The following is a 21,557-nucleotide window of genomic DNA, read 5'->3' on the forward strand; positions in this document are numbered from 1 at the left end:
GCCAAAGTGGAGTCGGCTAATGAGGGGCACTCTTTTTGGGATCTCTCTCTCGATCTTCTTGGGTATATCAAAATGGAATTGGGTTGGGGATTAAATTTGTGTGTTGGGTAGAGGCGAAAACAGTTTAGGATAGAATCCACGACTAATCGATCTATGAATTATGATCAATTTGGGCAGCAAGAGAGCTAATATCAAGAAGATTAATAAAAGGAAAGCAGAGAACCCCTTTTAAATTGTGATATATGGGTTATCTTTTCGATGTTTTGAGTGCAAGGGATATCTGAATAAACAAGACCGTTTTTCATTCTTAATTATTATTGAGAATGCTTAAATTTAAATATACATATCAGAGGATTCAAATTTATAACTATATATTTATGAATTTAGACACTTTCGAGGCCAACTTTTACGAGAATCGATTGGAATTCCCTAGAGGGTTCATAAATAGGCAACCATTGTTGGTGGCGATCACTTGCGAGTGAACGAGCCAATTTTATGCATTAAAGATCACATAAAAACAGTTAAGCATTTTATGGGACTCGTAAAGGCGACAGCCACACAGTGGAGATATATGTATAGCATACACATATAGTAGAACCCATCGAAGGCACTTCTTGTGCGGGACAGACAGAAGACTTTTATGGTCGCCTCTGCTCGCAGCGTAAAATGCAAAATTTTATGGTTCGAAAATTCCACACGCGTAAGAAACATAAATAAAATGAAGAGCAGTCACACATAGTAAAAGATAGTGGAGCGCATAGGGAGGGCCCACTACCAATACGGGCATAACTCAAAGTGAACGCACGCATGCGCAGAAGGGCCGGAAACGGAAATGCGCCGTCTTGGGCGTAGATACAAGCTACAAGATACCAGATACATTCGTAGCTACATTTCTATTTGCTCTATTCGAGCTTTACACTTTTCTTTTTCTGTTTCCTTTTTCTGTGTCGTTTTTCTGCACATGTGACAGCGTAATTTGAGTGGGCCGTAAATGTATCTGCGTCTCGCATTCGCCGCTTTTATTGTTGCCAAGCAGAGCACGAAAATTGTTTGCAATTGGAAACCGGCATATAGTAAGGCAAAGGAGACAGGACGGAAAAAGTGAAAGATATAGACGATGCGATGCCACTTGGCTATTTGGCAGCACTTAAGGCCGCTAATGAGACAAAGCTGCCGGCCCAAAGGTTTCGCTCTCTATAATAAATCATGGGCATCCCGCTTAGCTTTATCACCCTTGGTAAAGTGCATTTTGTGATTGCCGCTAAATGAATCACTTAACCCGACCATCGGCTCCTTCGTCGGCTAATATCAGACACAATCTTCAAAGATCCGACCATATTGCGTTGTTCTTCTTTATCAAGTGGCGGGTGGAATGGGTTGGGGGCGGGGAATTGTGTTAATGAAGTTAAGCGGCAATAAAATTGCATTGTTCGTTGTCATATATCAAAAAGTCGTTTATTCTCGCTGTCTCGCGGACCTCTTGCTGCTTTAAGTGTTCGAATATAAACCGACAATGGCCTACAATGTAATCGAAAAATGGTCGGGACTGCATACATATAATAATCAGATGAAATGTGTGTGCTGTTGCAAAGGTGTTACATGTGAGTTGGACACGTTCTCGAAAGGAAGTACTACAGCTAGGAACCGAAAAGATGGTGACGGAAAAAACAAGTTTAAAAGCTGGGAAATTAAAAAAAAAAACTTTAAATATATTCCACTTAATTTGACGTATCTACGAAAAAAAATTCCAACTATGATTGTTCTTTTCTGCGCAATCGCTAAAACAGGAAGTGTATTTCTGGGAAACTGGGTCAAGTAATACTGCCGCATAATACTCATGGGATTACACAAGTTATCGCCTTTGTTTCATCGTAAAACTCATTCATAGAAAACTTTTACTGGCTCAATTTTCCAACTGTCGACGTTATTTCTGCTTGCGAAATCCTCAATGGGGGAGTTCAATAAACCTCCGCGAAAGTGAATTTGATAGTGCAAGTTGTTTCACTACACTCGGTTACACAAAATATGCCGCATTCAGCAAATTCTTAAGAACTCTGATATGCTACAATTCCGTATGACACATCCGCAAACAAATGGCGGGGAAAGTGAACATATAGTAACGATAAGTTTGGGTTTACTCACTGCGCCTCGTGTTCCAACATTGTGGAGGCCTTCATCACATCGCGTTTCACCACGGGTCCAATTCGGATAGCAGAGTACTAGAAAAAATAGAGGGGTTGAAAAATCGTTAGAAATGGGGTAAACTCAAGAATTTGTATGATAAGGCTTATGAATATAAGGAAATGTTTATACAGTATTTGCGATATATTTTATCATATTTTTTTTTCAAAGTTTATATATTATTCATATTTGTATATTTATATGCATAATAATCGTAAAGCCTTTTCCTATTTCAGAAGAGCATATTTCTTCACCATAGTTTTGTCGAAAAAGTTCAATTTTTATGTTCTACCCACTCTTCTTTTGGCCAAAAGCATTTGACCTAAAGAAAACTTTTGCTATTTTTAGTCGCATTGCCATAGAAAAAATAAACGAAATAGAAAAAATCGAAGAGAGGCACAAAATCTAAACTAAACAAGCAGTCCACCAAATTGAAACATTTCTCAGAAGTCCAAGTGGCCAGGAGACATTGGAAAGAGACGGCGAAAACTCTGGCGATGGGTTCATTCACATCGAAGATGTTCAATTTTCATTTTCATTTTATTTATTTTTGTTGTTCGTCGCCAGCAGATGATTACAAATGATCATTGATAAAAATAACAGCAGCAACGCGAGCGCGTCTGACATGAATGAATGGATGGATGGTTGGTTGACTGGGTGGTTCGAATGGTTTGAATGGTTTAAATGCGCCTGGGGTGGAATGAGTGAAATGGGTGGATTTCTGCAGTGAGTGGGGCAATGGAATTTGCTGTCGATAGCGACTTAATTGCTCCACCGGATATGCACGCGCCGCTGATAAGACCGAAATAATGAGAGGCTACCGATTGAACCCATTAACAACTGGCAGTACAACCCGTTTTACTCTCTCTTTTTTTTACAGCTGCCTGATAAATTGAAATGTCGGCTTATCGGCTAGATTAATCGGATTAATTTAAATGCCAGCTTATCGCAGGCATAAATTAAGCATAAATACAAGACTTAAGCTAAAAGGCCTAAAAAGCTTTCGAATATATGTGCATAGTGCTACTGCTTGAAAGATCTTAAATAAAAAGACATTGTATCTTTGCTTATTTTAAGAGTTTTTAAAACTGCAAAAGTATTAAATACACAAACTCGAACCACTGACGTCATGTAAAATTGCTGGCTTTGCTGCTCAAGTGTTTCGATTGTAAATTGAATTCAATTACAGCTTAACCCATTCATGAGCATTTCATTCATTACTGCGAAACGCCTCAGCTGACGACGCTGTTATAAAAGAAATTGTGTGTAACTAACGGAAAGCAAATGGGGAAAATGCGGAAAAAAAAAATAAATGGGAAAAAGCGAGAAAGAGTTTTGCAATCAGCAAAACAATGAATGAAATCGGAAGTTTATTGTTGTATGCAATTGTGGCACAGTGGCAACAAAAAGCGAGCAAGAAAACTCATAGTCGTTGAGCAGGCGAGAATGAGAGCAGTCGATTCGATTGCATGTAAAACGGAAAACGGGTGCAAACGGAAGTGATAGCCAAATGCCCCCAATTGTGCACTCAAAAAACCGTTTTCGAAATCGAAAAAAAATGAAAACTATTACTAAGTATGAGAGTGAAGCTGAAACATAAAATAAAAACAGTTTTAAGGCTGGAAATAATTCTGTTTAATTAGTATGTAAGCTGAATGTATAAATGTTTTAGTAAATTAACAAAACATTGTTAGTTTAAATGTACTTTTAGTTAAGTTTTCAGTGCGTTACTATGGGAATAGAACTTGGTTGTGGATGCTGAGGGGCCTCTCCACGTGGCAGCTGGCAGTCGACTTCCAGCTGAATATCATTTCGCACAAACAATCAGAACGTGCGCCTGACTGACGCAGCCAAATCCGCAATTTCACAATCCCATTTCCACAATTGGCATCGGCAAAAAGGCCAGCAGAAGGCGTTAGCCTTTACTCTTGCTCAGAATTTGTGGGCGGGAAGTGCGTAAGTGGCAAATGAAAGCGCACACCGACTGTCGGCTAATTAGCTGGGGAGCCCGGCTAACGTGGAAGCCAAAAGGTACAAGGCCACGCCCACCGCCCAACGCCCCTTGGTTGCTGACGTCAAGTGGCAATGCCACTCAGTGTTATCGATGACACGGGCGAGAAGCCAAGGCAGGTGAGCACACTGAGCGAAAAGCATCATTTGAAAATAAAATTAAAAACAAATACCACTTCTTTGCAACAATTTGTATTAAATGTTTTTCCCATTGTGATAAAAAAGTAATTGTTAATATTTTCTACGAATTCCTAGAGAACAAGACCAAAATCCGACCTGATTTCACAGTACCTGATACAAAAATTCAAATTTTTATGACAGTGCATAGATCGATTGTTCAGTGGCTTTTTTTAAACGCTGCCAATAATGCCACTTTGGATGAAAAACCAACTAAATTAATGGCATATGTCGGCTGAACTGACTGACGGACAGCCAAAACAGCTGATTAATGTCAAGGAAAACCTTCGTTACGAATTTGGAAAATTGCGTGGATTTCAAGAAAATGCCGGACGTTGCTAGTGAACTTCCCCTTTGCTGTGGGGGGGTTCTTCAATGCAAACACAAATCTATTATTTTCAACTTCCTTGCCTTCCAAAAATACGCTCGCTACGTGTTTATGAATGAAAATTAAGCAATAAGCTCTGGAAAGTATCTGTGAGATGTGTTTGCTGTAACTGTGGGCGAGTGATAGTGTATCTGTGTGAGGGCATGAGTGTGTTTGTGTGTGTGTGTGTGTGTGAGGGACAGGAAGAATTGCTTCCGTTGTTGTTTTTGTTTTCGTCTTTCCATTTATACATTCATTCATTTACTCATTCACTTGGGTTCACTCATTCATTGTTTTTTTCGCTTCTTCCTTCCTTCTTTTTTAATACCCTTGCCGAGGGTTTTATCACATTAGTCAGAAGAAAAGAATTATACATTATCTCAACAGTATTGTATTTTTTTAAATTTATATCTCAAACTTATGACTCTTACTCGGGCAACACAAAATACTTTCAATAGCTAAGTGAATGTTTTATTACTAATAAGTAAACCATAACTCATTACTTTAAAAATAACTCTATATTTATATGAAGTTCTGTATATTCAACTTTCCTAGTTTAAAGAAGGGTATTAAAACTTCGGCTGTCTTCTTGCGCTTCAGCACAAGACGGGTCACATTGCCTTTGTTGTTTTTGGCAACTGCGTCGCATTAATGAAAACATTGGCATTGTCTGCTTCTTGCCCCACTTCCTTCCTGCCAAGAGGCGTAATGCCCAGCTAGTACTACAAAACACGCTAAGCATGGGAAAGAGAACCACGACCACGACCACGGCGAAATCAAATTCATTCATGAAATTCAGCGAAGAGCGTCCGAAAAAAAAAACAAAACAAAAAACACAAAAATATAGGGGCGGAACAGAGGGTTAAGCACCCAACAATGGACTTTTCTGGGTCCGGTCTTTTCTTCGGGGTCGCATCTTACCCCTTCGAACCCTGCTCCATCGAGCTATTCATGAATGGACCCCCGAAGACGTCACGCTATCCGATTTAGCCAGTTTCGGTGCCGTCAATATTTCCCAAGATATATTGTACATATGCGTGGTATTTTTGCTTTTCGCTCATTAATTGCGTCGTTTTTCCGTCATTCTGAAGTGCAAACTAATTGGCAAGACAGCAAAGTAGTTCTTATTAAATAATTAACTTGTAACAAAATATTCACTTGAACTAATTCATAACTTGAGTGGAAAATGCTGATCCAATCGATTATAATAGCAACTTAATTTAGTTTTCAGTTGAGTAAATAAGTGTATTACCTTCTAGGAATATGTAGTGTCTTGTAGAAACGATAGATAGTATGATCAACTATAAATTTCCTAATCATACATTGATCTGCAATGCGGCTAATTATTTCCACACCTCCTGCAATGTAAAATGGCTGTCCACCCAGACGAGCTGCATGATGGCCAACCAAAGTGGCTAATTATCTTATCTGCCGCTACTGCAGCTTCTGCCGCGAGTGGGCGAAACCGCAATCATTGGCAGTGGATAGTTTGGAATAATTTTGCATTTTGCATTTAGCATGGAAACGTGCAAATGGCGGCCCCAAACGGACGACAAGTCGCCGAGCATGACGAGAGCTGTATTTGCGAAACTTTCTGTTGTTTACTTTTAATTAAAATGCATGTGGGAATCAAATTACGTCGGTCATACACATTTGCGGCCGACTGCGAGTTATATCTGCCCACCTGGCCCACCTACCAAATCCGAATCCAAATCAAAAACCAAAACCAAAAGCAAAACCAAATCCAAAGCCAGCAACAAGTGGCACACAATTATGGCAAAGGCGACCGCAGCACAATGAATGCATACGAATAGTTGATGGCTACATAATTACATTTTTGCCCAAATGCTGCAACAGCATCTGGCGGAGATGGAGGATGATATAGCCATATATATTTATATAAAATATGGATGTAGAGAGAAAGGGATTGGGGTAGGTCGGCAGGTTGATGAAGGTGCAGTTGTTTAAAGACAAATCATATATTCATAGAAGTTTAGAATTCGCGGTACATAAATAGTTTAAGCTCGAGCTTTAGAATCCTGAAGAATTCGCGTTTCCTTAGTAACATATGTATGTCCATCAGATGAAGCTGAACAATTCAGCTTATTTGGCAACACCAGTAGCTGCTCAGTAATAAAAGTAGACAGCCAGCATCTAGCAATTTCGCGAGTGCGCAATATTTTTCATTCATGAAAAAGGCAACAAGACAACAAAAACGAAAACAGTTGCGGGAAACAATGTTGTGCAAAGAAAATACAGGTAAGTGTGAGCGAGTGTGTGGATTGCCAAACTGAATGAATGAACATGAACCCAGGCAGCCACGTTGCGGGTGTACGAATGCGAATGTGAATGCGAATGCAGCCAGCCTGTTGTATAAGCCAACTAACCAACCAGCCAACTGAGCGAGGTGCACACAGCTTTTTATGAATGGCAGCCGGCAGCACCGCTATATTTGGCCGTTGATGGCTACGAGGTGCAAATGTTAATGAAGCCAACGCTGCAACATCAACGGCAAACAGTCAGCGATGGGTAATAAATGGAAGGAGTACCCTACTAGAAAGATGGGTACTTTTTAAATTCATAAAAAATGCACACAAGTCGGGAAAGTGCTTAAGAATTCGCGTTGGTAGTGCTTAGAACTTCTATGTCAGTCTAAAGGTGTGATTAAAGGAATTGCCGTGAATATCTAACGAGAATGTACCTTTGATAACCTGATTGTATGTTGGCCCGCATCTCGTACCGTACCCAGGTACTACCAGCACTGCAAGCGTCAGAAGAAATTGCAGGCCAAATGCATAACGGTGTTTGCAATGGCCCAAAGAGTGAGACAGGGCGATTGGGTGAGTGGTAGCAGCCGCTCATTCATGCTGTCTTTGGCTTGGATTTTCCGGCAGGCGATCATAAAAATGTGCAGCCAACGGACCATAAATCTGGCGAAAACATTTTCCATGACGTAACCGAGGAATGTCTGTTGACTGGAGGCGGAAAAGTGCATTTTAACATGGATTTTTAACGATTCTGTTATTTGGCCCAGAGAATATAGACGCAGTTTTACCAACCAGGCTTAGAAACCGCCCAATACATTTTTGATTTTATTACTTTTAGAGTTAAATAGCTAACGATTTATAGTGTATTGGAGTAGTTAAATGTAATTATTTATTTTATTAGGGCGAATAAATGGTTAGTTGCACACTCTCTGTAAAAAACAGATGGCCATCAAGCTGGGCAACAAGTGCAGTCAATTTTCATGAATGAATCGAATACTCGGCATTGATCAGTTGCTCTTGTAGTGTTTGTTGTACATATTGAGTTTGTTGTTATTGCCGCCGATACGCCCTGCCGCGCGTAGGGGAAAAAAGGGGGGCGGGGCAGGGTGTTTTTATTTATCGAAATGTGTAGCAAATGTTTATTTGATCAATGAAATGAATTATTGTACAAGCATCTGCCTCCGTGTTTGCCTACACATATATTTTGTATCTCTGTAGAAACAAGCAGATATATCTGCTGAATGAATGGAACAACACAATTAAAGCGACTATTCCACAAATGCCGCTCAATATGTGGGACGCAATTAGGAAAACAAAAGTTGAATAAAAGCATTCGTAATTGATTTGTTTTCCATACAATTTGCTTTTATTTTTGCGATTCTTTATTAATTCTCAATTAATTGAAAGCTGAACTCAATTAATGGATTCCAAAAATAAAATAATATTATAAAGAAAACCAAAGCAAGTGCAACAATTAACTCAAACTTTTCAGCTCAAAATATTCAAGAATAAATTGTAGTTTCTGGACTAAACTTATAAAAAATCCCCGATTGCTTGTTCTGTTCTCATTCATAGTGGGTGAATATATTTTTACGTCTTTCAGGTGACGGAAGAGGTCCAAAAACCGTGCAATTTGGATCGCATGAATACCAATTAGTGGAACGGTGCAAGCGCAAGATTGATTGGCAATCGCCAATCAACGCAACCTGCGACGTGTCAGAAATTAATGGGCTAAGCGAAACAAAACTCATAAGCGGGTTTTCTTTATTATTTTTGTTTTTATCATACACATATATGTATATATTGTATATAGAGAGTTTTGAACGGCAGCGACCACCACTCAAATGACAATTTCCGGCCGTCAGTTTGGCAGTGCCAATAAATTGGCAACCCTGCTCGTATTTCAACGGCCACGCAGGAAAAAAAAAAGCAAAAGCACCAAATACTGAATACCGAATAGCGATTTCGATTCGAAAAGGCCGCCATCATATGTGGGTGCCTAGAAAAATGACTCTGGCAGCGATAACCATAAAGTTTTATGGCATTTTACATAGCATTAGTCGGTCCAAAAAAAAGGTAGAGCCCCCAGCTTGAGAGTGTCTGTGAATGTTGTTAGCCAGTTACTAAATTTGGCTTAAATGAAGGCGAAACTTGTTACGTAGCCGGCCGGTGGTCGGCCCACATGGTCAGCATCTCTGGCTAAAATCATGAATGAATCTATAGCCCCCAGCTGAAGTCTGTCACTCTGTCAGTTCGTCACTCAATCAGTCAGTCAGTCAGCCAGTCAGTCAATCGGCTGACCATAATTGATTTTCGAAACGAGCGCAGTAAACATGACGGCGACAAATTTTTCGTCTAAAATGTGACAAAATCGGAAAACCGAAAAAAAAAAAATAAAAACAAAAATAAAGAGCAAAAACCGACAACACCTTACCATATCGAAAAAGCGACAAAAAGTCGTGGCCATATGGACAACATGTGCATGCGACTGCAGAAATTGTTAATTCATTCATTAAGAAATGAGCGTCCGAAAAAACCATAGAAACCAAATCTAATGGGCGCGACTCAGAAAAACTACTTGGAAATCATTTCAGTGGGCCGCAAGACAAAAGGAAGCTCACATGGTTGAGCTTGAATAGGAGCGGAGTTTTGCCAACAAGGGGTTAACTAGAAAAGTAAGTAACTCTGGGAAATTATTACAGATATTAAACTCTTGGCAAAAACCTTTTAAGATCAAGTCAGTGGATTTAAGACCACTTTAAAAAACTTGCGAGGGAGGATAAGTAAGCATCGAGATTGCCAACTAATGGCTCGAGCCTTCGAGCTCTAAAAGCCACCTTACATCAGCGAGCTGCCACAGACACAGCGAGAATATCTGAGCGATGACCCCTTTGCGGCCTGAAACGTCCCTGGCCCGGTCTCATCATTCAGTCAGTCGCTCATTCATTCAGTTCAGCAGTTCACAACCACGCGCCCTGTGGCTGCATTTGGTGGCTAATTTGCATAGTTTTTCAGCTCGCTGTGCTTTATATTGCGTTGGCGTTTCGGCCCGGATCGCATTGGATCACTCGTATGTGTGTATATGGTAGGAGAACCTTAAGGCCTGGGAAAGTGTTGCGGCCTGCCGATGATAATAATAATGATAATGATAATGATGGTTGCATGGAGATGATGATGAGACTGTGGGAAACCTTAGCAAATGTGGGCTGCTGTCGCTAATGAGCTTGTAGTGTCAGCAGAAACGGAAAAAATATAAAACAAAAAACATTCTGTGTGTGCGTGTGTGTGTGGTGGGGCGAGAAAAGAGTTTGCTCGAAAATAGAAAATTGCTGAAACAACAGAACGCTCAAATATCGGGGTCTTGGATCAAATGGCCCATATGTCTGTTTATTGTTTTGTTCACTTTATCCGCGCTTCCGCTGCAACATTTCCGCAGCTGAGGCAAGCAAAAAACATAACAAAAAAAACCAAAATAACAAAAAAAAATGGGAAATCGCATAAGGCAAGTAATTCTGATTATCTAATTTCCATTAACCAACCAAGCAGCCAAGCAATCTCGATCGCTTCATTCATTTACGGCGTGTGAAATTGATTGGGGCCGCCTTTTGCTAGGGAATAAATATTTGCTAAATTGAAATTTGAGTTGTCATATCCGCTGCGACCATATATACACACCAGATACCAGAGATATACATGCGTTTGCCTATCTATATAGAGTATATAGAGCGGCCAGTATTTTTAGTTGGGTGTTCAATCTTCTCGAGACTGGGGGGCAGACAGCGAAATGAAATGGTTACAGTGCGTGTTCAGTTGGCTGGGCGCCCGCCATTCGCCTTCTTCTGGCATGAATCATCCTCAACATCGCCATCGCCATCATCATCATCATCATGATGATCATTATATTGGTGGCTAGAACGGCCGGGTTTTGCATTTTACAAAAATACGCATTTTTATGTTTACGGCGTAGTCTGGCAGACAGGAGGAGAAAATCTTGTGTCCCCCGCCTCCTCACGCACTCATAATTCCCGAATCCGAAATAGTTTTTTGGCCAGCGCAAATTTACAACTTTGTCGCCGCACCGAATTCAATTTGCCAGAGATATCGAAAAGTAGCCAAGAAAATGGCAAATTTTCCAAACTGCGTACTATGCGTTTTTTTTTTCTTTGGTTTTTTTTTGGAAGAGATTTTGTTTATCGTCGGACTATACGAGCTGTTAGAAATAACCCGCCATGGGCAGAAATAAATAATGTGTACATAAATTGCAGAGCCCACCTATTAAAAGGTTATCTCTCCCTCCGTTTTTGGGAACTATGTGGCTGGCTGGCTGGTTGGTTGGCTCGAAAATATTCTCTTGGGTAATTGTCTAAACAAACGGTGCGAAATTATGTTAGCGCATCGTCTGAGTTCTTTTTTCCTGGGGGATTTTTCCATCCCTCTGTGTCGGGATTGTTATTCATTTCGAATTTGTTGCACTAGGCACGTGTACTTCATTATTTATCAGGCGGGTGCAAAGCTACTAACAGATGCACTGATTTAAAAGGGCGTTAATGAATTAGGCAGAAAATGTGGGCAAACCTGGATTGCATCCCATGCTTGTATTTCTAACTGCAAACAAATTCGACAGAAACGATGGGAAATCTTTGATTGGCTAGTTGTACTGCGAATATTATTTGCATAAGCTATCATTTCATTTAGCAGAAAAGTGAGTAAATAAATGTATAAATAAATGCAAACAGATTCTTCGATAGCATTTGGCTTTCTGTCGCCAGAAAGTATGCAATAAATTTTAACAGGTAAACCAAATTATCATTGGCACCAAACTTTTGAAAACGTATTTCTTTAATCTACTTAATACATTTAAGAACATATTATGAGTACTTACAGGAATTTTAGATGTGCGCAGGAACTCCAGCAGAGCCTCCAACGAACCCAGCGTGGAAGCCTGGACATGAACGCCTGTCTGAGCCAGTTTAATATGACTAAGGGCACTCTTCAGCTCCCTGGCAACTTCCTCGCTGAAATAATACAAGTGCACAGAATTAGACTTGGGTATAAAATATATCATAGATTATAATAGAATCTATCTTTCCATCTAAACATTAATGGAGAATGCATTTGGTGTCTTAGACATAAAATAAAAATTAAAATTAAACTTACGTGCAAATCTCAACTTCATCGGGCTTGTGGGCAATCAGCAGATTGATGCCCGCAATAGCCTTCTCCAGATCCTTGGCGGCGATTTTAACACCCTGTGCCGCCTTTACTTCCTTGTACTCCACATAGGCGTTCTTCACACGCAGCTCCTTCATGGGCTGTGGCATCAACAGAGAGCGGATCTGGGTGACTATGGGACCATCTGTGCCGGCCACAACCATGGTTTGACCCTCGCGAAGCTTTCCATTAATTAGAATGGCATCGATGGTGGTTCCCAGACCTGGCAGTGCCTTCACCTCCAACACGGTGGCCTGCAGCTCCTCGGAGTACATCAGGCGCTTGGCCAGCATATTCTGACAGAAGTCGGCGATCATAAAGAGCAGGTTGCCCATACCCTCGCCCGAAATTGCACTAGTGGGCACCAGTGAGATGTAAGTCTTCGGATCCGTGTTTTCGTAGAACAGAGCAGCATTCAAGCCCTGCTCGGCGAACTGCAGGATCACGTCCTTTGTGCGCTGCTGGAACTCCAGCTGTGTGTTGCTCTGCTGCTCCTTAAGCACATCCCTCACATCCCGTCTGCCCAACTGCTTCCAATCGTACAAGCGATCGATCTTGTTCAGGGCCACAATGAACGGACACTTCTTCTTTTTGAGCAGCTGAATGGACTCGATGGTTTGCGGCTCCAAGCCGTGCATAATGTCCACCACCAGGATGGCTATGTCGCAGAGGGAGGATCCTCGGTTCCTTAGGTTGCTGAAGGACTCGTGGCCGGGTGTGTCGATGATCAATAGACCAGGCAAGCGATGTTCAAATCCAGCGGCCGCCTTTACGTACTTGGTCTGTTCCTTAATGGCATCGATGGGCACATTTGTGGCTCCAATCTGCTGGGTAATGCCACCCGCCTCCGAATCCTGGACGTGTGTGCGCCTCAGTTTGTCCAGAATCTTGGTTTTTCCTGTATCTACATGGCCCAGCACGCAAACAACTCCGGCTCTGAGTTCGTCGGTTGAGCGCTTCTTTTCCGCCTCTGCTTGACGTTTCAGAATTCGGGCTTCCGCACGCAGTCGTCGTGACTCTGGGTCATTGGCCAACACCGATACTTCACGGGAATCATCGCTATCCTCATCGGAGTCATCGCTGTCATCATCATCTTCGTCGTCTTCATCGTCCTCGGTATCCTCGTCCTCTTCCTCGGCAGCCTCGGTCTTGCCATTGTTAGTGGCCTGCGAGGTTTCCTCCTCGGGCTCTGGCTCAGCCTCACTATCGGTTGCATCCCAACTCTCCTTGACCCTCTCCTCCTCGGCCTTTTCGGCAGCAGCTGCAGCAGCAGCAGCGGCGGCCGCTTGGGCTTCCGCTGCCTTCGCCTCCTCCTCGGTGGTCTCCTCTTTGGGGCCCTTCTTTTTGTTCGGACGGATGCGAGTTCCTGAAAGGCATTAAATGTTAGCGATAACTTAAATAAGCAAACGTAAAATTAGGAATATCCTATTTGCGCCTGATATTTAGATTATAAGCTAGTAATGTTGCAAAGCAACACAAAAACCGAGTGCTTTGCATACAAATGTATGGAGAAAGCCAAACCATTTACATAAAAAGTGATATATAAAAACTATACAAATAATGGTTAAAGAAACTTTCACTTGCAAGACAACTATATATACAAAGCTTTATCAAAACTAGATATAATTAATTATCAGGTCACAAAAAAGTAATAATTTTTGGTGCTTTGTAGAACCATTAATGAAATGAAATCACCTGGCCGCGTGGGTCGCTTTTCATTGGGATCCGGAATCTCGAGACCCTGAGCCTTCAGAGACTCCAGGAGAGCCTGTGCCCTAGCCCTATCTTCCTTCTGCTTCTTGGTAAGCAGTTTGCCTTCCGCCTTCAAGCGAGCCTTGCGCTCTGCCTCGCGCTGCTTCTTTTTCTCCTTTCTCTCGGCCTCTAGACGCACAGCTTCCAGACGGGCTTCCTCGCGCTCATCCTCCAGACGAATTCGCTCTGCCTCCTCTCGCTCCAGGCGCTCCTCCTCCTCCTTGCGCTTTCTTAGCTGCTCCTGCATGGCCGCCACCATGGCGGCAGACATACCCTTCTTCTTGGTGTCCTTCTTCTCTTCCTCAGGCTCGGCCTTCTTATCCTTCTTACCCTTCTTCTTGTTTTTGGAGGATTTTTCCTCCTCTTCTTCTTGGGTTTCGGCCTGGACTTCTTCGGTAGCTACAGGCTCTGGTTCTGGCGCAGGTTTCTCCACGGGCTTAGGTTTGGGTTCGGTAGCTGCCTTTTGCTTGGCGAGAGCAGCCTCCCTCTTTTGGCGCTCCTTCTTCTCCTTCTTTTTCTGGGCAGCTGACTTCACAGTGCTGCCGCCCTCATCGTCCTCGCTGGCCTCATCCTCTCCCGCGTTATCAGCCACAGCAGCCTGCTTGGTCTGCTTCTTGTTCTTCTTTTTCTTGGAGAACTCATCGGCCAGTTCTTCCGGGGAAACAACCGTGGTGGAAGCAGGAGGAGCCTCGCCGGCGTATTCCGCTTGAAGCTCAGCCAGAACTTTGTCCAGATCTTCATCGTCATCGTCCTTACCCTTGCGCTTGGCCTTTTTGCCCTTCTTCTCGTTCTTCTGGCTCTTGGCGACTACTACCTTTTCCTCCTCCTCAGACTGGCTTTCCTGGGCGGCGGGCTCGTCCTGATCGTCGTCGTCCATTAGCAGCTCAAATGCGGACTTCTTGGAAGCTTTGCCCTTGGCGGGCACCACCGCCTCTTCATCGGAGTCGTCATTTTTGCCTGCTTTGCCTTTTCCCTTGACATTAAGCTTCTTGACCCCTTTGGTCACGGCTTGAACATCGTCGTCGCCAGCTTTATTGCCCTTCAGGGGTTGGTTCTTCTTGTTGTTGAGGCTCACCTGATCGCTGTCCACATCGGAGCTGTAAGATTGAATAATAAGACGTTAGAAAGTTTGCCAAGTTGGCAGGTGGGCATGCACTTGCACAAGACTCACATTTCGTCCGCCGAGGAACCGCCTTCGACCTTGGTCAGTATCTCTTTCTTGCCCTTTTTAGCTTTAACCATCTTCCCGCTTGCGACTGCAACACGCTCCTCCGCTGGCCGAAAACAAAAAGCCGTGGGTTATTCACCGCTGAAAGATCCGCACACGCGACGCCTCGGCAGCCAAGAAAAAGAGGAGGAAGACTTTCCGTTGGGTGCTCCTGGTGCTGGTGATCTTCTGATCGTGACTCCGCTTTGGTGGCTCCTTCGACGAGGTCCTGCTCCCACGGAATTGAGCAATCAACGGCTAAATCTGACACGGCGGTTTGCCAATTTTCGGTTTTATTTAGCCGTGAATATTCTGCACACAAACACGTTGGTCGAGTGTGTAGGTGCGGGGGGGTTGCGCAGGCAGTGTGACCATGGGGGTGGATTGCTCAAAATCACGGAGGCTGAACTCAAGTTATCGATTATACCCTGTAGTTACCTATTCAGAGGGTGTTTTGTTTTGAAGGTAAATAATTGAACATTAAAACAAATTTTGTATTTACAATATACAGCGCCGGCGTGCGCTGTTTTCGGAGACCATTTATCGGCGCAGTTTTAAACTCCTGACACATAAGGCAGTTGGTTTTATATACGAATTCAACTGCGAAAAGTATTGAACATATTCTCGAATTTCATTGAACACAGGAGATTTCTGGAGAAAATAAGGAAACCATTTATGGTCTTTCTGTACACATATACTCGAAAGGCTCAACGGATTGCGGAAAGTTTATTAGCATATTTCAGAACTATTAATAATTATTTAAGATTAATGACAGAAAAGTAGCAGGTACTCTTGATATTTAACAGACGTCTATGTTCTACTATGTTCTTATCAGCAGATAAGTAAACAATAATGTAGGTAGTCCCAGCATATATATACATATGATCGAACATACATACATATTTTACATTTTATATATATGCAATATTCTTTCCATAGTTTAAACAAACTTATTTGAACAGTTATATTCATTCCTTCAGCAAGTGTACAATGAAAATACCACTGGTTGCTCCCTTCAGTATTTTCTGAAGTATTAAATGCGGTCACTCTTAAAAGTTCGCTTAGACGCTTTATGCTCGAAATTTGGATCGCCAGTTTTTTCGAATACTACGACAATTTATATTCTGTAGTCTAAGGACTTATCGTGCAGTGCATCCACCAACTCAACTGCGTTACGAATTTTCGTAAGTACAAGCGATCAGTGCAAATCCGGCTGTAAATTTGCAAAAAGCCGGTAAGGAACTCCAATTTTTGATTCCCAGCTTGAAATCGAGGGAAAATTGGCTATTGGACAATGTCCAGCGAAGCATCCGGAAGTATTACCATCAAAGAAGAAGCATCCACGAGCGGTACCGCCACCAACATTCCCGTAGAATCTGGTGAAGCAGAGGTATGAATTTGTTGTTGTCATCCATGTGTACTTGTGCGGGAAAGAAAGAGACGAAATCAGCACAGGGATAACCGTAAAAACTGTTGCTTCCTTTTGTCATGAAACTTGTGGTTGCTTGTCTTCCATTCAAACTGTTGCGTATTTACAGTTATTTTTACAAGTTACACTGAAAAACAAAACAATAACTCGTAGTTTTAATATTTCCGGTGCACTTTCATAACAATGTGTATTATTATGAGGACATAAACTAACAATATCATATTGCAACAAATTTTTTGAATTGAATTAATTGAATTGTACTAAGTTTTTTTTGTTTCAGAATTTCTAATGTACATTGTATGTACGTACAAAATATACAGTTTCCAATCGCACTCTTAAAAATTTGAGACGGATATATTTTGTTTTTCATTGTCGACTTGTAAGTTCCCTTCCTCGAAGCAAACTTCATATGTATACAGATATTGAGGATATAAGTGACGACACTTATCGTCTAATTAAATTTTTTTTACTACATGTCCGTGGAAGTTTTACTGTTCAATATTTTTATCAAAAAATGATTTTTAAATGAAAATTATAGGTAACTTAATCCGTCGGTGTGACTGAACGCTACTAGTTTCATTTTCAAATGTTTACAATAAGAAGTGTCCCCATTTCCAGGCTAAGAAACCCGAGATCGGAGCTGACAAGGCGGAATCGCAGACCGAAGCCGAGGGCGGGAAGGCTGCAGAGACGACGGAGACCCACTTGAAGCGGCTGCAGAATCTGCGCAAGGAATTGGGCTACCTCAGCGAAACCGACTGGATGTACGAGAGTCTCGACAAGAAAGCAGCGCAGTAGAAACCCAAAAATGTTCACATACGTTCGCAAGTTTTTTACCAACCCGGATCGTGACCGGGAGGATATCTTGGAATGCTTGGATCGGGAGAATCGCTTTCTAGATCAAAAACTAATGGAGGAGAAGGTGGATCATCAGCTTAAGGCAAATCCATACAAAATGGATGCGGTTTTAGGCAACAAGATCGGTCAGCTTACGCAGGGACTTTCGGAAATGGACATCAATAAGGAGGGTTCCTGCACCGCCAGAAAGGGAGTGATTACCAGTCTAGCCAGCGATGGTGGAGTCATCGACAAGGACGTTTTATTCGAAAGCAAGGTAGCGGGGAATATCTTTTTGGAGCTACACGTCGGATGTGTAGTGGAATATTTGACTTTTACGACGGGGGAAACTTTGCGAGTGGTCAAGGTGACGCGTATCCTTGAACACTGCTGGGAGGATACAAACCAAAATCAGGTGGGCTCATCGTTAGTAGTTGTATTAGTCATTCCTTAGAAGCCAACGCTTAATGTCTTTGCAATCCTAATCGCTGTCAGATTGAACAAGCTTTGGATAACCTAAAAAACGAAAAGCCCACCTACTTTAACACCGAAACAAGGAGCGTTTTGGGTCTGATTAGCCAGCGTCTGGCATCTTCCATAGACGTGGAAACGGAATACGGACAACTTACGGTCGAGCTAGACAATATCGAGATGAACTTCATCCCAACGACAGGAGATCGAGTGCGTCTAGAGTGCAACATTCAGCTGGATGATGGTTTTGTGGACAAGCAGGGAGAAATACTGCAGGTGACCAAGATGTACCCCACGCGCATTGAAGATGGCGAAAAGTGCATTGTGGAGCGCGTATACACGGATCTAGCTGTGCTGGGTCCGGAAACCTACGTTTTAAAGGCGGACGTGCCCACCGGCACAGATCTTCATCTGGGCGACTTTGTGCTCGCCGATCTCATCGAGTGCCAGTATGTAAGTAAAAAGTATCTAAATAAAATCTTCAGATTTTCTCTTAATAAGTGTGTTTTAATCCACCAGTCAAAATTTACGAGACGCGCTATTAAGATTACTCCGCTGGAGAAGAATTTTGGGGCAACCAAAGTTATTCAACAGGGAAGTTTGGCATCTTCCAGCAGTGCACAAGCAGTGACGGTGACTGGTGTAAATCGCTTTATCACCACAGAACTCTGGCAGAAACAGAATGTGTCGCTAAAGCTGACCAACAACCTGAGTCGCACTTTGCGCCTGGAGAGCATTTCCGTCTGCAATGACAGTGAGTCCCAATTGAGCGTGGTGACGCCTCTTGAATCCATGGACATAGGCAGCGGCTGCGAAATAACGATGACTTTTGAGATCCACACGCAGTTTTTGGGTGAAGCAATCGAAAATTTCGAGCTGAATTTCGATCGATTTAAGGTGAGGCGCGTCTTCACAGTGATCGTGTGCAAAACCAAGGAGGAAGCCGCTGAAGCTGAGAAACGTATGATAGCAGCTGAAGCTCTGATGGCTCCGGGACGTAACATCCACCAGAGGTCCCGATTCTACGCCAACCAAGTTTGGGGCAACAAGGTGGATGTGATCCCAGGACAACACATTGTTACCAAGCGCAGATTTGTGGCCTTGCGTTTGGGTTTCTTTGAGGTAAGGAGTGCTTAGTCTAAATTATATGCTTGTTTTTAATATTATTGTTTCTTTAAGGTGCCCGAGAAGTTGCGTCAAATTTATTTGACCATTGAACGGCGACAAGAAATGTTCGATGCCATCGAGCAGCACCATCCATGCCTCACGGAACCTCTTAGCGTTAATAACTATATGCAGCGTTTCAGCTTGCTCCTGCACCTCGAGGAGATCGAGTGCTTCGTAAACTTCCGCAACTACGACAGGGACCGAGCACATTTTCTGCGTGACGGAGAGTTCCTTGCGCTGCAGATCGAGAATCTAGCCGAGCGTCGTCCCTCGCTGGTCGTGGGCGATACTGTGCGAGCCATTAACCCCTGGGCGGATCCTGATTCCCGGAGCAACAAGTCCTACGAGGGCATTATCCATAAGGTGCTCTTCAATCGGGTACTACTCAAATTTCACGCCAGTTTCCAGGAGAAATATAATGGCGAGGATTATCGACTAGAGTTCTACTTCTCGCGCTACACATATCGCAAGCAGCACCATGCCATTTCCACAATTGTAAGAGTAATGGGCGAGAATTTCCTGTTTCCCAGTAAGGTAACCAAGCGCGAGAATCCCCAGCTGGATGTCCATATGAAGGGTGATGACATGTACCTGTATGATTCGAAATTACCGTGGTATAACCAGTCGCTCAATTCTATCCAAAAACGAGCTGTTTTCAATATCCTGCGCGGTGAGGCGGAGGATATTCCTTATGTAATCTTTGGGCCCCCAGGCACTGGAAAAACAGTGACCCTGGTGGAGACATTACTCCAGTTGGTTAGGAATCTGCCTGGTGCCCGAATCTTGGTGGGAACACCATCAAACAGCTCAGCGGATTTGGTGACAAAGAGACTCATCGATAGTAAAGCTCTGCTTCAGGGGGATTTTATTCGCCTCGTGTCACAAAATCAAGTGGAGAGAGACTTGATTCCGCCAGAACTGATGAGCTACTGCGCCACAACTGATGTCGGGGCTGTGGGCACCTGCGAGGACAAAGTGAGTATAAATATGTAATCATTTTAAATGTGCACTTAATACTCTTGGCTAATTTTCTATTAGATGGTGGTCACCGAATCGGGATTGAAGCTTCGCTGCCAAGCAAAGTTTATGGGTACTCATCGAATTACCATCTCCACGTGCACAACTTTGGGGAACTTTTTACAAATGGGTTTTCCACCGGGTCATTTTACTCACGTACTTTTCGATGAAGCTGGTCAATCCACTGAACCAGAAACAATGATACCCACTGTAATGCTAACGAAGAAACGGTGTCAAGTTATTTTGTCAGGTGATCCTCGCCAACTGCAGCCTATTATCACCAATCGTTTTGCCGCGGAAAGAGGTTTTTCCATATCCTTCCTGGAGAGATTGCTAGAACGCTCGCCATATCGAAGGGATCTTCAGAGATATCCCGAAAGCTCAGGCTACAATCCAGCTGTGCTGACCAAATTATTGTACAATTACCGAGCATTACCGTCGATTATGAACATTTATAGCAAGCTTTTCTACGATGACGAACTGATCCCAGTGGTTTCCGAAAAGGATTCAAGGGAGTCCCGCTTGCTAAGTACACTGCGGTGTGTGTTTGAGCCCGAAAAAGATATGCCACTAGCGCACGGCACTTTCTTTTATGGAATCACAGGAGAAAACAGGCAGGAGAACGACTCTCCTTCTTGGTACAATCCCCAAGAGGTCAAGGAAGTGTTCCTGATGACCATCGCTCTGTACCGTGCCAATGTGACTGCAGACCAGATCGGTATACTCACGCCCTATATGAAGCAGGTGAAGATGTTGCGGAATATGTTCATTGGCACCGATGTGGTCATGCCGAAGATTGGTTCCGTCGAGGAGTTTCAGGGACAGGTGGGCGGAATTCTAGTCGATATTAACTTTACCCTAAACGTTCCTAATTTCCAGGAACGAGACATAATGCTCATCTCTACGGTGCGTTCGTCAGAATCGATTCTGCGCATGGATGCCCGGTTATCCTTGGGTTTCGTGCGTTGCAGCAAGCGAATGAACGTGGCCATTTCCCGAGCTCGGGCCATGATGATCATCTTTGGGAATCCCCATCTTTTAGCCGTTGACGAATGCTGGCGCCAGCTCATCCTGTTCTGTGCCAACAATAACGCTTATTTTGGATGTGACCTGCCTCAATCGGTGGTGAATCAGGAAGATGAGGACCCTGTTCGCTTGGAAACATTCGTGCCTTAACTTAACTACCAAAAATAGCACCCTGTATGTTAACTGTGCAAAAAGTATTATTTGCATGTAAGAAGCAACTACAGACTACAGGTTAACTAATCCAAATATGTTGGTTTGAACTAAGAATATATGACAGTTTATTTGGTTTCAAATGTTAGGAAACCACTTGTTATTGACTAAATAAAAGGCTTAAAACTAATTTTTGTATTTTCAACAAACTTTTACCAAACGGTAAATTTCCCAAGTGCATATGTAACTTAAAACACTGCATTCCACTTTCTGCAGTCTGGCAACGCG

At 42.9% G+C, this 21,557-nt stretch overlaps 3 protein-coding genes and 1 long non-coding RNA gene across 5 annotated transcripts in view; 3 read left to right on the top strand and 1 right to left on the bottom strand.

Moving 5' to 3' along the window:
* Positions 1–15,923, bottom strand: part of LOC6532825 (eukaryotic translation initiation factor 5B) — a 33,156-nt gene extending 17,233 nt beyond the window's left edge. Inside the window, exons 1-6 of the mRNA XM_002093526.4 lie at positions 15,675–15,923; positions 15,137–15,610; positions 13,909–15,062; positions 12,160–13,579; positions 11,885–12,017; positions 2,143–2,219 (exon numbers count right to left, since the gene is read on the bottom strand). Of these exons, the coding sequence (XP_002093562.1) occupies positions 2,143–2,219; positions 11,885–12,017; positions 12,160–13,579; positions 13,909–15,062; positions 15,137–15,207 (2,855 nt within the window). The 5' untranslated portion in view covers positions 15,208–15,610; positions 15,675–15,923. The remainder of the gene's footprint in view (positions 1–2,142; positions 2,220–11,884; positions 12,018–12,159; positions 13,580–13,908; positions 15,063–15,136; positions 15,611–15,674) is intronic.
* LOC120321632 lies at positions 4,922–11,118 on the top strand. The gene is made up of 2 exons (XR_005561356.1): positions 4,922–9,677; positions 9,735–11,118. It is a non-coding gene; the product is annotated as an uncharacterized LOC120321632 (long non-coding RNA).
* A 280-nt stretch (positions 15,924–16,203) lies between the features above and the next one.
* On the top strand, positions 16,204–17,410 carry LOC6532826. 2 transcript variants are annotated; one of them, XM_002093527.3, is made up of 3 exons: positions 16,204–16,356; positions 16,435–16,562; positions 17,220–17,410. In XM_002093527.3, exons 2-3 carry the CDS (start codon positions 16,467–16,469, stop codon positions 17,397–17,399), a joined length of 276 nt encoding a protein of 91 aa, XP_002093563.1. In that variant the 5' UTR covers positions 16,204–16,356; positions 16,435–16,466; the 3' UTR covers positions 17,400–17,410. The 2 variants fall into 2 exon arrangements, with proteins under 2 accessions (XP_002093563.1, XP_039230902.1); XM_039374968.2 differs by having other exon boundaries at positions 16,216–16,356; positions 16,412–16,562.
* LOC6532827 (probable RNA helicase armi) lies at positions 17,410–21,459 on the top strand. Its single transcript, XM_002093528.4, has 6 exons — positions 17,410–17,853; positions 17,934–18,362; positions 18,429–19,031; positions 19,089–20,051; positions 20,115–20,918; positions 20,973–21,459. The coding sequence occupies exons 1-6, from the start codon at positions 17,410–17,412 to the stop codon at positions 21,267–21,269; spliced, it is 3,540 nt and encodes a 1,179-aa protein (XP_002093564.1). The 3' UTR covers positions 21,270–21,459.
* The last annotated feature ends 98 nt before the right edge of the window (positions 21,460–21,557 follow it).

Source organism: Drosophila yakuba, chromosome 3L (assembly GCF_016746365.2).
Source record: "Drosophila yakuba strain Tai18E2 chromosome 3L, Prin_Dyak_Tai18E2_2.1, whole genome shotgun sequence".
NCBI classification, from domain to species: Eukaryota; Metazoa; Arthropoda; class Insecta; order Diptera; family Drosophilidae; genus Drosophila; species Drosophila yakuba.